Source organism: Dryobates pubescens, chromosome Z, assembly GCF_014839835.1.
Source record: "Dryobates pubescens isolate bDryPub1 chromosome Z, bDryPub1.pri, whole genome shotgun sequence".
Taxonomy (NCBI): domain Eukaryota; kingdom Metazoa; phylum Chordata; class Aves; order Piciformes; family Picidae; genus Dryobates; species Dryobates pubescens.
The window spans coordinates 41201832-41225363 of NC_071657.1; the positions used below are offsets into that span (position 1 = coordinate 41201832).

Genomic DNA, 23532 nt, shown 5'->3' on the forward strand with positions numbered 1-23532 from the left:
CTGCTGAAACCAGCTCAAAGTCATCACTGCTGAATCAGCAAAGACATGTAAAAGCAATGGATTACTTACTTTCCCACAGCTGGCTTCTTGGAGTAGAAAGATTAAGTGGTGAACTCGTGCAGAAGCAACAAGAGGTAAACTAACCACAAAACAGACATGGAAAGCTTGTCAGGAGAGTGTCAGTGCTAGGACTTGGAAGGTACTGCATGCAGCAATATCCTTCCAGGGGCATCCCTGCAGTCCACCTGACTTTTCAAAGACAAGAATGCAACCTGGTGAGCAGCAGCAGAGCCATATGTCTGCTCTTTTTGCACACGAGAGTGAACAGAGGAGACAGAGGCACATCCTTCTGCTGGTTCCAATACGTCCCAGATGTCTAACTCTAGCCTATCACCCAGCAAAGAGAAACATGGCCAGAATCCTGCTGTTCTGCCCAGAAGTCTGCATAAAGACAGCCATTTCTGATGTCAGAGTGTTTCTGTCTCACCTCCAGCTGCCACTGCACACTTTGTGCCCCTTTCCACCTTCCCTTCAGCAATATGAGTACATAGACTTTTCCAGCACACTAAATGCTCTCAGCTTCAGGACAGCAGAAGACCCTCTGCGCAGATTTTCCAGATGCAAGAGAGCCACTCTGTGGTAGCAGCCCAGTACAACAACCTTGATTTAAGCCAGCAATAGCTGCCTATTACCACAAGACTTCTGTAGACCTAGTGCCAAAGAATGACCAATCACAGTCTCCCTGAAAATTTCCCTAATAACACAATGGTCGTGGAATACTCTGTATGATTAGCATATTTCCCTGCACAGCTCAGGATTCACTGAGCTGCAGTGTCCCAGGTGGAAAGTCACTCCAGTACTTTCCACTCTCCAGTTTGGTGTTCAGCTTTACTCAAGCCTGTTTAATGCAGCAGAGAGACACTACAGCCCAGCATGCAGTCCACAATGGACCAGGTGAAAATAATCCTAAGACAAACCTTCTTTCCTCACGATCCCTACATCATAGCTCAGGACTTTCAACTGAAATCGCCCCTGGGCTTGACATCTACTCCTTGTATGCCACAATTTAGTGTCTCCTACCTCACACCAGGTCAGCAGTTAAAATCACTTCCATGTTTTGCAGATACATATACCACCAAGCACCTTCAGACATAAGTGACATCAAGCCAAATTCAGCAGCACCTGTATTCCCTCAATATTTTCATTACTTGAAAGCCAAGTGGAAATCTGGCAGCAACATCTGTGCAGTTCAGTGAGCCCAGACTACAGGGAGCCATCTATTTCAGCAGATACAGTTTCACAGTCCTGCAAAGGCCAAATCAATCATCCATTAAATCAGAGTGCAGTGCTACACATTACAGCTGGGATCTGGGACCTGAGCCCCGCCCCCCATCAGAACTTCTCCTGTGTGAGCTTTGTAACAGTCTGGATGGGAAGGGAGGGAGGCAGGGCAACAGGTGTTTGCAGCCTTAGGGAGACTTGTTCTTCCCGAAACAGAACACAACAAGCATTCTGGGCAGCTTTTAACCTTCCTTTTATAATCTCAGAACATCTGGCAGGTTTTAGTTTCTCCAAAGGTGCAGGCTTCTGATCCATATCTATCTTTGGGTCACTTGTCCAGTTCTCACAGTGGAAAAAAAAATGCTCTGAAGATTTACCATATCACATGACGGGGTGCTTGGTGCCGTGGGTTAGTTGCTTGGGCGGCGTTGGATTGGTTGATGGGTTGGATGTGATGATCTTGAAGGTCTCTTCCAACCTGGTTTATTCTATGTATTCTATGTATTCTATTAGACATCATGGTGGGAGTCTGTTACAGACTACTCAACCAGGATGAAGAGATAGATGAAATATTCTTTAGGCATCTGGGCAAAGTCACACAATCACTGCCCTTGCTGTCATAAGGGATTTTAACTTCCCTGATGTCTGCTGGAAATACAATATAGCAGAGAGGAAGCGGCCCCAGAAGGAGGCAGTACACAAAGTAGTCCAGGAAGGTGGGACACTCTTCAAAAAAACCAAAGTCTTAAATGTGCAGGAACAGGTTGTCTCCATGTTCTGAAAGATGAGCAGGGAAGACAGCCAGCCTAGCCTGATAGAGGGATTTGATTGTGACTCCAGGGAAAAAAAAAGAAGAGTTATTGGAACAAAGGGCAGGCTATTCAGGAAAACTACAATGTTGTGCTGAGGCTGTGCAGGGAGAAAATTAGAAGGGCCAAAGTCCAACTGGAAATCAATTTGGTTTCAGCTGCTAAAGAAAACATGAAATGCTTCAACAAATATATTTGCAACTAAAGGAAGACTATGGAGAATCTCTGTCCATTATTGGATGCAAGAGGGAACATAGTGGTCAAGGATGAGGAAAAAGATGAGGTACTTAATACTTCTTTGCCTCAGTCTTTAGTAGTAGGACAATGTATGCACTGGATACCCAGTCCTCTGAGCGGGAAGAGAGGGATGAGGAGGAGAATGAAGCCCCCATAGTCCAAGAGGAGCTGCGCACCACTCAGACATAAACAAGTCCACAGGGCTGGATGCCATACACCCAGAGGAGTGATGGAGCTGGTGGAAATGGTTCAAAGCCACTTTTCATCATTTACCAGCACTCCTAACTAATCAGGGAGGGCCCAGAAAAACGGAGACTGGCAAATGTGATGCCCAGCTGCAAAAAGGGCTGGAAGGAGGACTCACGGAACTTCAGATCTGCCAGTATGACCTCAGTGACAGGCAAGTTCATGGAGCAGATCATTCTGAATGCCTTTATGCAGCACATGCAGAGCAACAAGGTGATCAGGCCCAGTCAACATGGGTTCATGAAGGATAGGTCCTGCTTAATGAACCTGATTTAATTCTATGACAAGACAACTCACTTAGGGGATGACAGGAAGGCTGTGGACACTTTTTACCTGGAGAGAATATTGATCTGCTTGAGGGCAGGAAAGCTCTAGAGAGCGACCTGGACAGGCTGGATCTATGGGCCAAGGCAAATTGTATGGGCCAAGTGTAACATCATGCACTCTGCTCACAACAGCCCCATTCAATACTAAAAGCTTGGGAAAGGTGGCTGGAAAGCTGCTCACCAGGGAAAGACCTGTGGGTGTTCATCAACAGCTGGCTGAACCTGAGCAAGCTGTGTGCCCAGGTGCCCAAAAGTTCAACAGCATCCTGTCCTGTATTAGGAATAGTGTGACAAATAGCATTGTGGAAGTGACTGTCCTCCTCTATTCAGCACTGGTGAGGCCATACCTTGAGTACTCTGTTTAGTTTTAAGCCTCTCAATACAAGACAGACATTGAGTTGCTGGAGTGGATCCAGAGAAGGGCAATAAAGATTATGAAGATTCTGGAGAACAGGTCTTATAAGTAGAAGCTGAGAGAAATGGAGTTGTTTAGTATGGAGAAAATGAGGCTGAAGGGAGACTTTAGTGCTCTATACAACTTCTGGAATGGAGGTTGTAGCAAGTTGAGTGTGGGTCTTGTTTCCCTAGTAAAAAATGATAGGATGAGAGGAAATTACTGCAAACTGCAACAGAGGAGGTTTAAATTGGATATTAGAAGAAATTTCTTTACTGAAAGTGTTATCAAACCCTAGACTAGGTTCCAGGTTGGTTGAATGAAGGTGTGAATCACCATCCCTGGAGGTGTTTAGAGGATGCACAGATGTGGGTGCTAAGGAACATGGGTTTAGCACCATACTTAGCAGAGTTAGATAAAGACTGCACCTGCTGATCTTAAAGGTTTTTTCCAACCAAAACAATTATGATGCCTACACCTGGGCACACCTCCCCCAGGCTGCCATTTGACACTGGCATAAGAGTGAGGCACACCCCACAACTTGTCATTTGGATGATAGCATGTTCCCACCTGAGCTGTATCTGAGAAGCTGCATCAGCTCTAGTGGTGCAGGGCTCAGGAACACCAGGGCATTCCACTAGGCAGATACCATTGCTCCCTGGTCAAGCCAATCAAGCGTCAGTGGCTTCCTCGCCTGCCTTTCTGCACACAGTAGCCAAACTGCTGTGCCACACCCTGGCTGACGTCCTGTACACTCTGTTCGACTGCTCAGTGTGCAGCAACCTGGCCGCTGTGCTCCCTGAGGGTTTCTTTTATAGGCGTGGGTGTGGTCACCATTGCCCTGGCAACGCCCACGACTCGTCGGCTTCTCCCAAGAGACGAGAGCTGCCGATTCCTGCCAGCTCTCTCTCCGCTTCCTCAGCGTTTGTTTCCCGGCTGACGGAAAACTTCAGGAAACGCTCTGTACACGGAGAGCGCACGCTTCTGTGCTGAGCGAAACAGTGTCGAAACACTCTCAGCGACTGGCCGAAATAACACAGTTGAACAAATGGCAAATAACATAGCCCCTCACAACCACATTGTTTCAGCAGTGATGGCAGGCGCACAACTTTTGAAGTGAAGGGAAAATTTTATTAGTCAGACATGTTAAGACTGCCTGCTTGTAGTTCTGCCTGTCAAAACAGAATGTGCCCGTGACATGAGCATTCTGTATCTTTTAAAAACAGAAACTGTAAGGTGGCCATTCAATGCAAGTTTTAGAATCTGCAACAAGGGCTTGAAGCAGCGCACAGATCTATGACCACAGAACGTATCAAGATACCTAGCAAAAGATGTAGTTTCTGCTTTGAAAATTGCTACAGTATAGTCTAAAATAGAAAGATAGTTAAAGAAACAAATTTTAAAAATCATCTCCCCCACACCCGCCAGAAAAGAAAAAAAGGAAAAAATAGTAACCGTTGCTCCTGTATGCATTCTGCCCCAAGCAGTTACTTTCTCTATCAAGTTGCTGAAAGCAGATACATAGTATCAACACGGGCAATTGTTGAGATAAACATGGGGATACTCCAAAAGATTCCTTCCAGTCCGGAATTACACTTAAATGACAATGCAATAAATTTTAGGGTTTTAATCTTGTATCACCACCATCATAATCTGATTTCTTTGGAATTCCAGCCAGACAGGATATAATTTATCAAGTTGCCATGGAAACGTGTCACTACTCAATGCAATCCTGTTATGTAATTAAACATGTGCAAACAGATCATTGAAATTGATAACATTCAGTGCATACTTAGAATTCCTAAAATGTGACTGTTACACTAAAGTTGTAAATGCCCATTTAGAAAATGGAGAAATATTAATTTTTAACATAGGAAACAAAATCCAACCTATACTCACAGGACCAGCAGAAGTAGGGGTATATGTGCTGTGCTCATAAACTAATTAACACCATTTTCCACTGCAAAGCTTCTGAGCTATAACCCAGGTTCCTTAACCCAGCACTTTCCATTGTTGTAGCTACAGCAACCAGTAAAAGATTGGAGGACGTTTGCAACTGAGTCAACAGCTACAGAGTTTGCCTCAGGTACCTGCCAGTCAGAAAAACAGTAATCTCAGAAGTTGTGATGTCGTTGTAACAGAGGGCTTAGAACTTCACTGTTGACACTGAATTAGGAGATAAAGAATTCATTGCAAAACACATGACAAACTGTCTCCTTAAAAACCAACAGCCCAGTTCAGGATGGCATCAGATTTTTATTTTGTTAGGTTGTTTTATATATGACTGCTCCATACCACATGCAATGGGACTGAGGCTACAATTTCAGGTCATAGCATGGGGCTTTTCACACCACTCTAAGTGCTCCCCAAGCACCACTTCAAAGACTGTCATCCTGTTCTGCAGGAGAATGCCAACCCAAGAGCCTTGGTACCACTCATGTGGTTGGCACAGAGCAGTGTGTCCCAGAGCAGGGCTAAGCACACCTGCAAACCTGTTACATCTGAAGGGAGGCAAGTCTGAAAGCCCAGAGGACAGAACACCACACTCTGTCTGTCAGCCTTACACATGCCCTCCCTGCCTCGAGACATTAAAAAGGTCATGCAACCCAGTAAAGCATGATGGAGAGCAGTGGCTGCTCCATGTGTAGTCAAACAGGAGCTAGCCCCCTTCCAGGGGCTGACAGAACCCCAGTCCTACTACCTGGTCTACAGGGGCAAGTATAGGAGCACACTTACTTTATCTTTCATGTCAGAGGGGACAGACGTTGCCAGCTTCTTGGACCCCTTGTTCAGCTTCTCGCCTATGCCATCCTTACCACTCTCAACCTTGATAAGCCGGTGCTTGGGAGAGATGTACTTCATGTCAGGTGGAGTCGACGGGCTGCGCTCGCTGTAACTGCGAAACAGGTGCAGGGAGCCGGCTGAACGGGGGGCGGGGGGCGCGGCGCAGCACGACGAGGAGGAGAAAACCTTGGGGCTCACCTCGCCCACATCCTCAGACGCAGAACAGTCTGGGCGGCACATGGCACGCAACTTGAGCAGGGAAGAGCCGGGCCCGGTGTAGGGGTCCTCGAAATCGCGGTCTTTCTGGGCTCGGTAGGCGCGGAGCAGCTCACTGGTGTCGTCGCACATGCGGCGGTGCGGAAAGCCAGGCGAGGTGTGGTGGTGAAGGTAGAGGTGCGGCGGCCTATCAGGGCGGGGCGCGCTGCCGGCACCGTTGCGTTTCTCTCGGTAGTCGGGCCGCAGAGGCTGCGGAGTACTCTTGCTCGTGTTATTGCCCAGGCTGAAGTACTTGTTCAGCCATTTGGCCATCGTCTCTCCCGGCTGCGGCCTCCCAGCGCTACGCGCTGACTCTGCCCTCCCGCGCGCCAGCCCTGCTCCGCGCCGCCGCCCGCACGGAGAAGCAGGGCGGCGGGCAGGGCCGGGCACCTTCCTCCGCGCACACGCCGCTCTGCCACAGCCTAAGTCTAGAAAGGCCCCGCTTAGGCACCCAATTTCCCGGCGGGACAGAATCGTTCTGGACCCAAGCCAGGCGATCGCTGTAGCTCTGTACCCTTCCCTATGGCTCGGGAGCTTCCGCAAGCCAAGCCCGCACTCCTCCACATTTGGCTTGTACAGCCAAGACCTCAACACGCACGGAGGTAGCAGGGCTCCTATCTACACGCAGGCCTCGCCCTCCAGGCCCGCCCACTGCCGCGGCTCGGGGTGGGGAGAGGCGGGCGGGGCCAGGCCAGGTGCCGGTAGGCGGTGGCTGTACGCCGCGCTGCTCCCTGGCTAGGAAGGGGCTGGCCGAGGGTTTGTTTCCGTATTCATCTCGTCTTCTCGTAAGGTCCGGGCGAGGAAGGACGCGCAGCACCAATAAGCATGGGAAGTGGGAAAGTGTCGTCACGGCTTCTTCCTGAGCTTCGTTGCAGAAAGGACGCAGTAGCGTCCTGTCAGGCCCCGCCGGGCCGGTGCTGCCGCCAAGGCTTCCGTTCCGCTTCCGTGAAAGGGCAGGGATCTTTGTCTGTGCCTATGAGGAGGCAGGAGTGCCTGCCTTTCCTTTCCTACAGGGCCTGAGCTTCCGGAACCTCTGTCCTCTGGCTTATCGTCTGGAGGGGCTGGGACACCTGTAGCCAGGGCTAGCGTGGTTTCGGCTGCTTTCTTGCAGTTTGGGCTTTGGCGTTTCTGGTACTGCTACCTGTGTCCCTCCCATGCTTCAGTGCGATGGGGAGTCTTGGGCTGGGGTCAGGTGGCCTCTACTAAAGGGCACCAAGTTCACGAGCTACACCTGAGGCTAAGAGAACAGGTATTGTGCATTTTCTTGGTAGGCTGCTTTTCCAGATGTGTTCCTAGGTAAGACCTACAGTGCTCACACAGTGCTGCTCAGGTTGCATATTGCCGGAAAGGTTTGTTGTTTTCTGGGCCACCATAGGTGTCATCAGTTAGTGTTGCTCTCTTTTTTTTTTTTTTTTTTCCTTTCTCCATCTGCCTGAAAGCAAACATCTGCTATAGTTGATGTTTTTCCACCTAGCTGTGATAGTCTTGGCTGAATCTTTAGTACTTACTCATTTGATCTAGCCATAGAGAAAGTTAGAGGCACTGAATGGATGTTCAAGTGAGGAGAGGAGCATCCTTAGACTGATGTCTGCAGGCCTGTTTATGACCTCTACCACAAGAAAGAAGTTAAGCAGACAAATGAACTAGTCAGATGATCGCTTGGCCTGTGGTACTTCGATTGTACGTGCTGATCTGGAATAGGAGGATTTTGTTGTGGTTATGTTTTGTCTACACTGCACAAGTGGAATTTACTGCAAATAAAGGGTGAAGAAGGCCTCACAATTACATCTTTGGGAGGTTTCCACTAATAAGAGTTCAGACCCATTAATACAAGCAACACGTAGATGGGTGTTCTTTTCCTTCTGGGATTATCCTTTTCATTCCTTCAGTTTAAACAGTTCACATTTATGACAGGGTTTTCCAGATCTATACTTTTGTGTAAAGTGCCTATTCCCTGTTGCTTTGTCAAGTTCACAAATGCAGAGAGATGAGCAAGCTGCTAACCTGCAGCTCAGGCGTTCTGTTATTTTCACACAGGTCAGAAGTATGCACAAGAACATGCCAGTATCATTAAGAGCAATGGACATGTTTTTGAGCATGAACAGCTGAGGTCCTAACATGCTTTTAGGGGCGGTGGGTGTGGGGTGGGAAACGGTCCTGGAATTAGAACTGAGATATAGGTCCCTTTTGAAGATGTAAAGGCAATGTTATGGAGTCTTTGAAGAGTGGTGTTGAAGATGTCAGAAGCTAGTCATATTTTGCACTATTGCTTTTAATCATTTAGATGATGCACCTCTTCTTATTTTCTCTGAGAATAGGGGAGGGTAAAGAAGTAGAACCCTTTCAAGTTACCCATGTAGTGCCCTGTGAACACTGCTGAAGCACATCATCCAAGTCATACCTGTTGTATGACACACTCATCCCAAGCCATGGCTTCTGGGTGGCATGAGTGCAGAATAGAGTTAGTTATCTTTATGAGTTCATCATCTTTATGTGTTAAAGATGGATTGGATTCTTATGTGAATTTTTGTATCTGGTTTTGTGGACCATTTTAACCTTGGTTTTGCCAGCATATTCTCTGCAGGAAGCCTCTTCTTTAACGTGAACTCAAAGGAACCCTTCAATTTGATCATTTTCATGTAGCTTGTTCAAGATGTGTAAGCCTTAGTGACTTGAAAACAGCTTCTCGACTATGAATGCAGAGTTTGACAATAATTACTTCCTGGCAGGATTTCCTGCAGCACTGCCATCAGCTTGTGTGGAAGGGAGGGTGGAATGCTTTCTTTACTGGCTTGAGAAACTGGAAACATTTATGGGTTTACATCTGTAATTCTGTTCTCATATTTTTGGTTGGCATATTTATCCTGTCTGGCTGTATTTTATTTTTTTTCTCAGAGCAGCTTCTCAGCTTAAGAAGTATCCTCTTTCTTGCCTGGCTAATACCAGGGTCTTTCAGTGTGTTGCGAGACTCCCAGCAGTTTTCTACAAACATCATGTTCTAGGCCACTTTATGTAGGACAAGTTTTTGTCCTGAAACAATATGAGTTTCAATTTCTTTAAAACTCAAATAATCTCATTACCTAGAAGTCTAACAGCTCTCTAATTCCTGTTCTGCCAGTCTTTCCACCAAGAAGTTGGCTCCAGCATGAAGGCATGGAAGGGGGAGGAAGGCCCCAGGACTACCCCAAACTCAGGCCTGTGCTCTCCCTTGTGGCTTAAGGAGAAACTACATTTTTTTCTGAGACTAACTGGCTTGGAGTGAGGTGAGCAAAGTCACATCAATGCAGGGCAGCTTCTCTAATATTTGAGAGGTTGTCTTAATTTACCTACCATCAAATCTCAGTAATGTGAGACAATAGTAAAGATGAGAATACTGGATAACCCCTAACCTGGATAATACCTTTGAATGAAAAGTAAAGATTTTTGAAGACAGGCATGACAGAATAATGTAATTCATATTTCTATTGCCTGTGAAGCGTGAAAATCTCAGAGGTTGTTCCAGCCTGAGACTGCAAGGACCACAGCACTCTTGGATGAGCATAGGCTGCTTTCCAACCCTATGCATGGTCATGCAGGGTATATCGGCACCTACAGCACCCCTAGTCTGTGCTCTGAGGCATTTTCACATGGCATTTTGGAGCCTTCATCTTTTCAGAGTTTGACTTGAGTAATGACTTTGTTGATTTCTGGCTTTTGTTTTTTCCTTCTTTTTTTTAACCAAACATAGGGGTGGCAGGGTAGTGCTGAAAATGAATTTTCTTAAAACTTCTCTGTGAAATAAAAACCCTAATGTTACAATCTGAATTGAACATGTTGATGTCTGAGAAGTAGAAGTACCAGGAGAAGCTTTGCAATTTGTTCCAACCTAGAGAATGAGTAGTAAAGAGATTCTTATCACCACTGAGAGCAAATGAAGAGCTGGCATTTGCTATGTGTATACTATTGCATGGAAGTTATTTGTTTGTTCTGACTAAGTGTTCACACTCCTAGTATTAACTTAATTATGCAATGAAGTTACATAGCAACTTATCTGGAATTCAGAAGACATTTGTTTCCTTTCATGCTCTGGTTCCCATGTGTAATAAGTGCTGCAGTACACACCTGAGTGCAGTGCATTTCAATTTAAGATAAAGAAGAAAAAGTAACTAGTGACACAACAAAGAACTTTCTGGACAAATAAATTATTCTTCACAGTGAAATACCCATAGCAAAGATGGAAATAAAGAAAAACTTTTCTGATTACTGTGGTTTTGTGTTAGGCAAAAGATTGTGAGTATTTAGGACATTAATAACTGCTGTCGGAAAGCAGAGAAACACACTTCCTGGTAATTAATATCAGATAGTTAAAAAAGAATGTGTAGCATCTGTAATGCATTAAATTTCCTCTTCTTTGCATATATTGCATCATATGCAGGTAGTGATTACAGATCATTGTTGCTGCTCACAGGCTACAAAAATTTTGAGTGTTTTCTTTTCTATGTATGTGTATGACTAAATGCAGGATTACCATGAAGATCAGGTTTTTCTACTTTCTAAAATGGCATACTCCAGTATCTAGTTTATCCTTAAGAAGTGCTCACTGTTACATTTTCCGGTTTCAAGATAAGGCTCTGAAGACTTACAACAAATCCAACATCACACAAAAAGCGGCACTTGCACTATACAGTAAGGTCCTTCTGTCCCTTTTCTTATGCGCTTATGAGCCCAGAGAAAAATTGTTAAGTGGTCTAAAGCCTTAAGAACTTCCATGATTTTTCTAGAATGACCTTATTTAGGAGCACATTCCAAAGTTTATACATATATTTCTTAACCTTTTCAAAATTTGTCTTTTTTTACTTGTTACTTTGTAGTCAAACTAATGATATCTATTAGAGGAAGAATTCCCAATGTAAAGCCACATTCCTGATGTTTATTTAGGGCATTTGATCTTAGGACACTGGAATCAAATTTCTGTCAAGCTAGATGTCTGTGTGTCCCTTAAGAATACACAGGAAACAGGTTTTAATGTACAGGTGACCTATGTTGTTCTGTGGAAGTATGAATCACAGAATGATAGGGTTTGGAAGGGACCTCAGGAAATCATCTAGTCTTGGTTGATTCTTTTTAATGCTTATTCATATCAGGCTCAGGATTCCTAAATAATTTTTCAGTGGGGTAAGAAGAAAATGTTTTACAGGATTCAACCTGTGTACCCTCCAAGAAAAATGTCAGAATCATTCCTCTTCATAATTTTCACTTGTAAGGAGTTGGAAGTGAACATTTCTTCAAAATTAGCTTCTCAGCAGAGCATTAGAACAGACACATAGAAAGTTCATCATGATAAGAAAACTTAACCTGCCCTGATCAATTACAACAAATTGAGGTGGAGCTCAAACCTAGAGACTCTATGAGACAAACACATCCACCTATAAACATTTACATGCTTTTGAAATGCTGGTGCAGATACTGCAGCACAATGAGTTCAGCCTCAACAATTGGACCAAGTGATTATATATAGATGCTTCTGAAATACACAGGTGGCAACTACTGGGACAAGAGATATGAGAAATTTCATAATCCTGTTTTCACAGCTGGTCTGTAGAGGATGAAGTATTGCTCCATGTGTGAAACAAGAAAGGAAGTTAATGTTGAACATAGGCTCCTAACATGCAATCCATCCAGTTGGTCCAGTTAGAGCCTGAATTATATGCAAACATAATTCTGTAATTAAAGGCTAAATTATAACATTTGCAAGTAAGGTCTTGAATTAAGTTTCTGCATGCGACTTTGATTCTAAAACTTCCCAAATCTACAATGCAAACAGAATATTCTATCATATTACAGGTTGTGTTTTCACATTGCCCTCTTTCAAGCAGAAGAATGAATTAATGACTTCCAGAGGTCTTGTCCTACTTCATTCTCTTGAGGTTTCTGTTACTGCAGAAAGAAGTACAGTTCCTCCACTCTGTTGGAAGGTTAGTACAGATTTTGCTTTTGATTTTCTGTTCATTTTGGATTCAAAGAAGAATATTGTTCCTGTTAATCCAGATCAAGTGTGGCTTGAAACTTGCAAGAGTCAGCAATAGCCATTTACAGTAGCATTTTTCTAGCACTTCTGTGCCATTGCAGAGGCATTCTGCTTCTAAACAAAATGGTTCAGTGACTTGTATATTGACATATGCTGCAGGGCAGCTCAGGGTTCTCTGATAATTTAATAAATTACTCCTACCTTTGAGTCTGTGTCTTCTTATGAGATAGTTCATTCCATTGGACTCAATACAAGGTTAATGACTTCCATTTATGTGATGTCTGCTAGTGTTTAGATGTCTAGACATGACCATGATACATAATGAGAAATTTTGCAATGGTTGTACTAGTAATCCAGAAGCAGATTTGCATGCTTTGAAACAATGAAAGTACCTTTTGTTCAAATGTGGTCAACTGGCAGGACTGGCCAGTTAAGGTAATATAACTCACCCAAATATCTGAGGTATTTTCTGTACCTAGTTGCATCCTTTACACTGTCCCTCATGTTTCACCAAGTTATAAAGAATGTTCATAGTCTGACCATAGAGAAACTAGTGGTCACTGATTATAGACTGACAACTTGATAAAAATCCTGTAGTGTTTACCTCACATGCATTGATCTTGGGTAAAGATTTATTTTTTTTTAATGAGAAAAAAATGTTAGTAATTTTTTGTCTCCTTTTAAAATATTCACTTCAGGTTCAAGTGGAGGATGTCTAGATATGCCAGCTGGCATCTGTGGTGTTTTTTAGTAGAGAATGGTGAAATGTAGAGATTTTTAAATATAGAAGATATTTTTTGAGGATATTGTATAGTTTGGGTTTTGTTTTGAGTTTTTCCCTGAATAAAGGCAGATGATCATAGAACCATGGAGTTGTTTTGATTAGAAGAGACCTTTGAGATCATCAAGTCCATCTGCTAACCCAGCACTGCTAGGTTACCACCAAACTGTGTTTCTGAGTACCACTCTACACACCATGTAAATTGCTTCCAGGGAAGATGACTCCACCACTGGGAAGTGGTACTTTGAAAGAATTGATACTTCGAAATAATTCAGGACAGACTTTCTTCTTCAACAAATAAATAATAGAATCACAGTCAACATAGAATCACAAAATAGTTTGGGTTAGAAGGGACTTTTAAAAGCCATCTTATACAGCCCACCTTGCAAAGACAAAGACAAAGACATCTTCAACTAGATCTAGTTGCTCAGACCCCTGTCCAACATGACTACTTCTGAAATTGACCCTTTTGACCTCTGTGTATTTTTCACCTGTTCATGGGAGCAAGAGAGCTCTCTTGGCCATTTTCAGAGGTTGTGTGGACAAACTGTGATGCTCACACTCAAAGAGTTTGAGTCTGAAGTATATTGCATGAATCTGACTACTGTTCATATTATGCTTGCTGGCTGTACTTGGTTCACGTGCCTCCAGCAAAATAACATTATTCCATATGGTTAAGAGTGCTGTTGAACCGGAAGTGCTAACGCTCATGGGGCATGTGAGTAGCTGTGGGCATGCATTCTGCAGTACACTATATGAGGTGACAACCCTGACTAAATTGAAAGCCAGTCAGTTCCTGTGTAACCCTTTGGTTCTCTGAAGGCAGCCCAGTCATGTCTGTTTGTGTAAATGACAGTGAGTGCAGTGAAATGTAATGCCTTTTGGTGTGTACAGTGAGACTAATGAACAGATTGAACGTTGTCCACAGTGCACCATATGACACCATAATGACTTCATGAACCCATACTCCCAGACCTATAGGGATAGAGAGTCTGAAAGAAAATCTAGTACTATCATGGTGTTTCTTAAAGAATTCTTCACTGAATTGCCCATTTTGTCATTCAGAACCTGGACATGTTATTCACCCCCAAGTTATCTGAGGCATGTAATTGTGAAACAGCTCAGCAGGCATCAGCAAGTGAATTTTGTGCAGATCTCAGGGGCTGCTCTATGACTTCACTGTGGTACAGTGAAAACATGAGAACGAATTAATTGATAGAGTCTTGTGTTTTAGTTCTGTCCATCATATGATACTGAAACATCTCTTCTCTTTTGCTTAGTCTCTGAGCACTGAAAGCAAGCACTCTAGTTTGTTTCTGCCAAGATGAACGAATCAAAATGAAAAATAATGAAATAGACCAGTACAGGGTAATTGGCAGCCACAATATCAGCATCCCAGCAGATTCTTGAATATTCTATGATCTGTATGCCAAACATGTGCCTTTTTAATAATTCCTCACTTCCTCTAAGACATGTAAGACTGATCATGTTCTTGTGTTCTTCACTCACCTACTGTTGAAGATCATTTTGTAAACTACATATTTGACACTGAGGCACAGGACACTTTACAAGTTTGTCCATCACTGTCGTAGCAGAAAGTTCAAATATAATCTCTTACCTCTCTAAACAATAGAACTGGTCCTTCTTTCTTGATCCATCTGCGTTGCTCCAGCCAAGCTTGGAGAATTTGATAATTTAGAGGGTGTTTTGTTTGTTATGTCTACAATTAAATCTTCCCAAGTATGTGCATATTTATCACACCAGTGAAACAGCTGTTGAATAATTTCCAATACACATGGCCGAATTCTCGTAGCTGCGGGACAACGTGGTTGCATGGCACATTTAGTTAAACACTAAAGACAAAAATTTCAAACAGTGTTCACCACTATGAATCACTCCTCAAAGTGACTTATAATGTCAAAAGTAATTCAATTTCTGTCTGATCTGCCACAATTTGCTTAACTCCATCCAGGCTCCAGTCACCCCTTCACACTGCCTCAAATTTGCTTAGCCAGAAAAACTGAGAGACTTGTCATGAAAAAAAGTCTGTCTTGGTTACAAAAAATTAGAATGTTCCTGCATTATCCAATTAGTCTAAGCCAATCAATAGTGATTCAGAGAAGATTCAACCAGTCATAGAATCATGCCAGACACAGCTTTGTCACTAAAAGTAAAATGTTTGAAAGACTTTTTTTATTGTTCTTCTTCACCTGGATACCCATAGACTGGATTGTAATAGTTCTTAAATATTTGAAATGCCCAAAACTGCTTTAGAACCCAGTCCTGATGATTGTGGTGTGCATTGCAAAGACCAGCACAGGAGGATGTTGGAAGCACAAATATTGGAAACAGGAAATCTCCTAACTGCCAAAAGCATCCAGGTCTAAAACAGATGGTGCAACTGGGTGAAGGGCCAGCTGTCTGTGTTGAGTTGGGATCAAAAAGGAATGTTGATTTGGACCAGGTGTGGCCCTGGTATTCCTTTTGTCTTGCTTGTCACATTAGTTGACTATTCCTGTCCACAATCAATTTGCCCTGGCAGAATTTGATTTTTCCTAGCAGAAGACAGGAAGTGTGAAAGACCCATTGAGAAATGTTTGTGCAACTGAGAAGTTCACTTTATGATATAGCTATAGTCTCACCTCCACACTTTACACAATAGAAAACCAAGGTATAAATATCAGCCCTTTTGGCACCAAATTTCTTGGATAAGAATTCACCTAGCCCTAGAGAAACACTGACTGGCTTTGTCCTCCTTGCCCTCCCCAGAAGGGATGCTCTTTTGCTATGGTGCTTCCTTGCTATGTTGTTGAATATATTTTGCTCCGGGTAATTACGTGTGTAATTGCAATTGTATTCTCTTAAAGCTATATAACCATTTGTCCAGGTAAGTTCCTATCACTGGCAATTGTAAAGAATCTGTATGCTGCAAGTGAAAATAAAATGTGTTATTTGTGCATCTCACTGCTGAATGCATCTGGACTTACAGCAGACTGCTGTGGTGTCAGATCTATAACCAGATCTATAACAGAATAGAATTTCAAATAGAATTAACCAGGTTGGAAAAGACCTTCGAGATCATCTAGTCCTATCACCCAACACCATCTAATCAACTAAACCATGGCACTAAGTGCCCCATACAGTCTCTTCCTAAACACCTCCAGTGATGGTGACTTCACCACCTCCCTGGGCAGCCCATTCCAAAGGCCAATCACTCTTTCTGTGAAGAACTTCTTCCTAACATCCGCCCTAAACCTCCCCTGATGCAGCTTGAGGCTGTGTCCTCTCATTTTGACACAGGTTGCCTGGGAGAAGATCAACCCCCACCTAGCTACAACCTCTCCTCAGGTAGTTGTAGAGAGAAATATGGTCTCCCCTGAGCCTCCTCTTCTTCAGGCTAAGCAACCCTAGCTCTCTCAGCCTCTCCTCATAGGGCTTGTGCTCTCACCAGCTTTGTTGCCCTTATCTGGACATGTTCCATCAACTCAACATCTTTCCTAAACTGAGGGGCCTAGAACTGGACACAGGACTCAAGGTATGGCCTAACCAGTGCTGAGTGCAGGGGCAGAGTGATCTCCCTGCTCCTGCTGGCCACATTGCTTCTGATACAGGCCAGGATGCCATTGGCCTTTTTGGCCACCTGGGCACACTGCTGGCTCATGTTCAGCCTACTATCAACCAGTACCCCAAGGTCCCTTTCTTCCTGTCTGCTCTCCAGCCACTCTGACCCCAGCCTGTAGCACTGCATGGGGTTCTTGTGGCCAAAGTGCAGCACCTGGCACTTGGACTTGTTGAATGTCATCATGTTGGACTCTGCCCATCTCTCCAGCTTGTCAAAGTCCCTCTGCAGAGCTCTCTTACCCTCTAACAGGTCCCAGGGACTTGTGGGGATCCAAGCGGCTAAGGAGGTCTCAGGGGATCACAGGGGAACTACACTGCTCCCTGGCTCCATCTGCCAGCTCAGGAGGCCAGCTGTCTGGAAGACATTCTGTCCTGCTATTAAAAATCGAGGCAAAGAAGGTGTTAAGTACCTCTGCCTTTTCCTCATCTTTAGTTACAATATTCCCCTCCATGTCCACCAAGGAGTGGAGGTTGTCCTTGCCCCTCCTCTTGCCATTAATATATTTGTAGAAGGATTTTTTGTTGTCCTTCACAGCAGTGACCAGTCTAAACTCTAAATGTGCTTTTGCCTCAGTTTTTTTCCTACATGACCTAGCAACATCCTTAAACATTTCATGGCTTACCTCTTCTTCCTTCCAAAGGTGATACACCCTCTCTCTTTCCCTTCATTCACTCAGAAGTTCATTGCCCATCCAGGCTGGCCGTCTGCCCCAGCAGCTCATCTTCCGGCACATCTGCACAGCCTGTTCCTGCACCTTCAAGAATTCTTTCCTGAAGTAGTTTCAGCCCTCCTGAACCCCTTTGTTTTTAAGGGCTGTTTCCCAAGGTACCTTCTGAGTTAGCTCCTTGAGTAACCTGAAGTCTGCCCTCCAGAAGTCCAGAGTAGAGGTTTTGTTGCTCTTAGCTTGACTGCATACTGAAAACTCAATTACCTCATGGTCACTGGACCCCAGACAGCCTCCAACCACCACATCTCTCACCAGCCCTTCTCTGCTTGTAAAAAGAAGGGCAAGCAAAGCCTTACCCCTGGTAGGCTCACACAGCAGCTGGGATTGGAAGCTATCCTTCATACACTCTAAAAACCTTCTAGACTGCCTCCTCTCTGCTGTGTTGAGTTCCTAGCAGATAGCAGGCAGGTTAAAGTTGCCCATAAGAACAAGGCCTGGTGATCGTGAGACAGCCTCTAGCTGCCTATAGAGTAATTCATCAACCTCTTCATCCTGGTTGGGTGATCTATAACAGACTCCAACCAGGATGTCAGCCTTGTTGGTCTTCCCTCTAATTCTCACCCACAAGCACTCAACTTCATCATCCTTAATCTCTAGTTCCATGGAGTCTAGATCCTCCCTGATGTACAGGGCTACCCCTCCACCCCTTCTCCCTCACCTGTCTCTCCTGAAGAGCCTGTAGCCATCGGTTACAGTGCTCTGGTCATGTGAGTCATCCAACCATATTCCTCTGATGACAACTACATCATAACTTTCCTACTGTAACAAGGCTTCCAGCTCCTCTTGTTTGTTACCCATGCTGTGTGCATTAGTGTACATGCACTTCAGCTGGGCTGCTGGTTTCACCCCTGGCTGCAGCTTACCACCCTCAGACTCCTGTCTGGGGGGGCTGGTTTCAGCCCCTTCCCCCTTCAAACCTAGTTTAAAGCCCTGTCAGTGAGACCTGCCAACTCCCTTCCTAGAACCCTTTTCCCTCTGTGGGACAGGCTGTTCTCATGTGCTAGGATTTTTCTCCCCCTCTGGGATGGATGTACTCCATCTGTTGCTAGCAGACCCTGTGCCATAGGAAGTTCCCCAAGACTGAAAACCTCAAAATTCTGTTGGTGGCACCAGCCTCTGAGCTACTTGTTCATTACACCTGTTGTCCTGTTCCTTTCAGTATTCCTTCCTGCAACTGAGGGTATTGATGAAAAAATTACCTGTGCCCCTGACCCCTCAACCAGTTTTCCCAGAGTCTTGAAGTCCTTTGATTGCCTTTGGACCTCTGGTTTCAACATCATCGCTCCCTGCCTGCATAACTATCAAGGAATAGTAATCAGAGGACTGTACCAGACTTTGCAGCCTTCTGGTAACATCTCTGACTCAGGCCCCAGGGAGGCAGCAGACTTCCCTGTGGGATGGATCTGGCCAACATATGGGGCCCTCTGTTCCCCTCAGGAGGGAATCACCAATAACAATTACCCTCCTCTGTTTTTTAAGGGAACAAGTCCTGATGCAGGGGGTGGGCTGTCTTGCTGTAGATGGTGTGTCTTCTGTCTTCTCATTCACCTCATCCTCAACTTCCAGTACCCCATACTTGTTTTGCAAGGGCAGCTGGGAAGGTGAGGGGAGCCATGAGGGTTTTACTTTACTTCTCCTAACAGGGACTTGTATCCATTTCCTGCCACATCTTGGGTCACCTCCCTCTGCTAGGGGAGCCTGCAGAGCCTGGTTTCTCAAATCCAACTTCCTTTCACATTCCCTTACAGTCCTAAGTCTAGCAACTTCTTCCTTCAGTTCACCCACTAGACTAAGCAGATAATTGAGCTGCTCACACCTAATGCAGGTGTTATCTCCATTGCCCTTCATTTCAGGTGCCAGGCTCCAGCACTCCCTGCAGCCTGGACACATGCCGGCTTAAGTTCGACCTCAGTCTGGGTCGACACAGATCTTTTGAAAACAGCTTTGTAGTGAGTTACCACCATCCCTATCCCTGGCCACATGACCAGCTGGAGAACAAATCAGGAATGAGCCCATGTGGCTCAGTACCTCCCTCCCTGTGGTGAAAGCACTGCTGCTCCAGCAGTCTCTGCCCATGCCACGCTGGCCTCTCAGGAGAGGAAAGCTGGCTCAGTGAATGGGGGATGTGCTGTCCTGCACAGTGGGTGCCTGGGTCCTGCCTCGGTGCACTGCAGTTGCAGAAATTCTATTCTGTCTGAAATTCTATTTGAGAGCCTCAGAGCTGGACACAGAACTCCAAGGAAGGTGTCATGAGAGCAGAGTGGAGTGGCAGAATCACCTCTCTTGATCTGCTGGCAGCGCTTCTTTTGATGCAAACCAGTATGTAATTTGCCTTCTGGGCTAAAAGTGGACATTGCTGGCTCTTGTCTAGCTCTTAATCCAACAGTATCCCCAAGCCCTTTTCCACAGGGCTGCTCTCAATTTCATCATCCTCCAGGCTATAATGATAATGAGGGTTGTTCTGACCCAGGTGCAGGACCTTGCACTGGACCTTATTTAACCTCATGAGATTCACCTGAGCCCACTTCTCCAGGTTGTCCAAATGCTTCTGGATGACACCCCATGCCTCTAGCACATTGACTGCATCACTTAGCTTGGTATTATCTGTGAAGTTACCATCTATATCATTGATTAAGGTATTGAATGGCACTGCTGTCAGTACAGACCCCTGAGGAACATCACTTGTCACCTGTCTCTGTCTGGACATCAAGCCACTTACCAAGGAACCTTACCAGCATTATGTAATAGGAAACTAATATCCTAAAGAAAGTCCATCTGACACCCTCAGTGGGTACTAGGAATCCTGAATTCCTTCTTTGGGGTATCACATGTGAAAGCACAGGGCAAGACCAAGGGCAAGTCCTGCCTGAGCAGCCTCGTGGCTTTCTACAATGTTGTAACTACATCAGTGGACAAGGGAAGACAGGTGTCCTCTATCTGGACTTTTATAAAGCCTTTGACAGAGAACCCCACAACATCCTTCTTTTAAACTGGAGAGATATGGATCTGATGGGTACACTGTCCAGTGGATAACAAATTTGTTGGATGGTTTCATCCCAAGGGTAGTGGTCAATGGCTCAATGTCCAAAGGGAGACAGGTAACAAGTGGTGTCCCTCAAGGGTCTGTACTGGGACCAGTGCTGTTCAATATCTTCATCAATGATACAGACAGCAAGATGGAGTGCACCCTCAGCAAGAATGCAGATGATACCAAGATGAGAGGTGCATTTGACAAGATTGAAGGATGGGCTGCTACTCAGAGTGACCTGGACAGGCTGGAGAGGTGGGCTGAAGAGAGTTTCATGAGGTTCAATAAGGCAAAATATATCCTGCACCTTGGTCTGGGATGACAAGATTGAGAACAGCCCTGCAGAAAAGGACTTGGGGGTACTGGTGGATGAGAAACTGGATGTGAGAAAACAATGTGCACTTGCAGCCCTCAAGACAATTGCGTCCTGAACTGTGTCAAAAGAAGCGTGGCCGGCAGGCCAAGAGAGGTGATTCTGGGTTATCACTCTGTGCTGATGAGACCTCACCTGCAGTACTGTGTCCAGATCTAGAGCCCCCAACACAAGAAAGACATGGACCTGCTAGAGCACAAGAGGGTGGAGCACCTCTGCTATGATCAGGGGCTGAAAGAACTGGGGCTATTGTTAGGGTACATCTGTATCCATCCCACACATTTTGTCCAATGAATTTGTTTAGAAAAATATTTTATTTTCCTTTTGCACCCAATAGTAAATTATTTGTATTTTTCTACTTTTCTGCTTGAAATCTGCAGCTAATTTTAAAGGCACAGCCTAAAACTGCCACAGCTGGTTACCAGATCTTTTAGCAAATGTAAACTAGGGAGCACCTTATTTCAAAGTGGTACAGTGTTCCAGACATGGTGAAACCACAATGTTAACTGCACAGGTTCAGTCTCTAAGTTCCTTTGTAAGATTTCTGGGGAATCCTCAGCATCTTCCCCAGAAGTCAGTTTTGCCGTAACTCAGCTCACCTGCCTACAGAGACTACAGAGGAAAGTGAAGATCAGGTTAAAGTCTAAACCCTATGCCTCTCCTGAATGTTGTTTTTCCTTTCTTTGGATCACTGGAAGAGCCAGCCTGGTAAGAGTGGGAAAGACTGTGTGTAGGGATTTGAGCTATAATAAGGGATGAGTTCATGCCTGTGGTATAAAGGCCATCTATTTCCCACCTTTGAATAATGCTCCCTCTGCAGGTCTCAGTGCTTTTCTTCTCTATTCATTGTTTTCTCTATGTAAAATAGGTTTATTAATTTGTGTTCCCTGTAATGCTGTAAGTACACATTTGTTAATATCTGGAAGATATTTGCTTGCTGCAGTAACCCAAAATGCTGCTGCCATTAGTGTTTTTCTGCATATTCAAGAACATATATCTACTGCATTAGTTTAGTGAAAACAAACATCATGAAATGTGTAACAGTAATGTGTCTGGGAAATGATTATGGCTACTAATAAGACAGCATTAACAAGTGCCACTGCAATTATATCTGTGTTCTGTCATTATAAAAAAATGATGTTTTGGCACTTTCCTTCTGCTTTTCAGAGTAAAGAAGTCATATGAAATCACAGAATCACAGAATTGCTTTGTTTGGAAAAGACCTTTAACATCATTGAGTCCAACAATTGGTCTAACATCACCATAGCCATGTAACCATGTGTCAAAGTCCCATGTCTGCATGGTTTTTAAACACCTCCAGGAATGGTGACCACTACTTCAATGGGCAGCTTGTTCCAGTGCCTGACCACTCTTCCAGTAAATAAATGTTTTCTAAATCCAACTGTAACATCCTCTGGGCACAAACTTGAGGCCATTTCCTCTTGTTCTGTCACTTCATAAGAGGGAGAAAATACGAACACCCAGCTCATCACAACCTCCTTTCAGGTAGTTGTAGAGATCAGTGAGGTCTCCCCTCAGCCTCCTCTTCTCCAGACTAAACAATGCCAGTTCCCCCAGCCATTCACAGTATCACAGTATAACTAAGGTTGGAAGAGACCCCAAGGATCATCAAGTCCAACCTGTCCCAACAGACCTCACGACTAGACCATGGCACCAAGTGCCACGTCCGATCTCCTCTTGAACACCTCCAGGGACGGTGACTCCACCACCTCCCTGGGCAGCCCATTCCAATGACGAGCGACTCGCTCAGTGAAGAACCTTCTCCTCACCTCGAGTCTAAACCTCCCCTGACACAACCTGAGACTGTGTCCCCTTGTTCTGGTGCTGGTTGCCTGAGAGAAGAGACCAACCCCTTCCTGGCTACAACCACCCTTCAGGCAGTTGTAGAGGGCAATGAGGTCACCCCGATCCTTCTCCAGGATAAACAATCCCAGCTTCCTCAGCCTCTCCTCACAGGGCTGTGCTCAAGGCCTCTCCCCAGCCTTGTTGCCCTTCTCTGGACACGTTCAAGTGTCTCAATGTCCTTCTTAAACTGAGGGGCCCAGAACTGGACACAGTACTCAAGGTGTGGCCTAACCAATGCAGAGTACAGGGGCACAATGACCTCCCTGCTCCTGCTGGCCACACTGTTCCTAATACAGGCCAGGATGCCATTGGCCCTCTTGGCCACCTGGGCACACTGCTGGCTCATGTTTAGGCAGCTGTCAATCGGTACCCCCAGGTCCCTCTCTGTTTGGCAACTCCCTGACCCCAGCCTGTAGCTCTGCATGGGGTTGCCATGGCCAAAGTTCAGCACCCAGCACTTGGACTTGTTAAATGCCATCCCATTAGACTCTGCCCATCTGTCCAGTCGGTCGAGGTCCCTCTGCAGAGCCTTTCTACCTTCTAACTGACCAACATCTGCTCCTAACTTGGTGTCATCTGCAAACTTGCTGATGACTGACTCAATCCCCTCATCCAGATCATCACTGAAGATGTTAAAGAGGATGGGGCCCAGCACTGATCCCTGGGGGACGCCACTGGTGACTGGCCGCCAGCCGGATGTGGCACCATTCACCACCACTCTCTGGGCTCAGCCCTCCAGCCAGTTCCTAACCCAGCACAGAGTGTTGCTGTCCAAGCCACGAGCTGACAGCTTAAC

At 45.1% G+C, this 23532-nt stretch overlaps 1 protein-coding gene across 1 annotated transcript in view; it reads right to left on the reverse strand.

Annotated features, from left to right (window-relative positions):
- SHB (SH2 domain containing adaptor protein B) overlaps positions 1-6639 on the reverse strand; it is a 68393-nt gene extending 61754 nt beyond the window's left edge. The window contains exon 1 of the mRNA XM_009898293.2: positions 6030-6639. Within this exon, the coding sequence (XP_009896595.1) occupies positions 6030-6605 (576 nt within the window). The 5' untranslated portion in view covers positions 6606-6639. The remainder of the gene's footprint in view (positions 1-6029) is intronic.
- Between the last annotated feature and the right edge of the window lie 16893 nt (positions 6640-23532).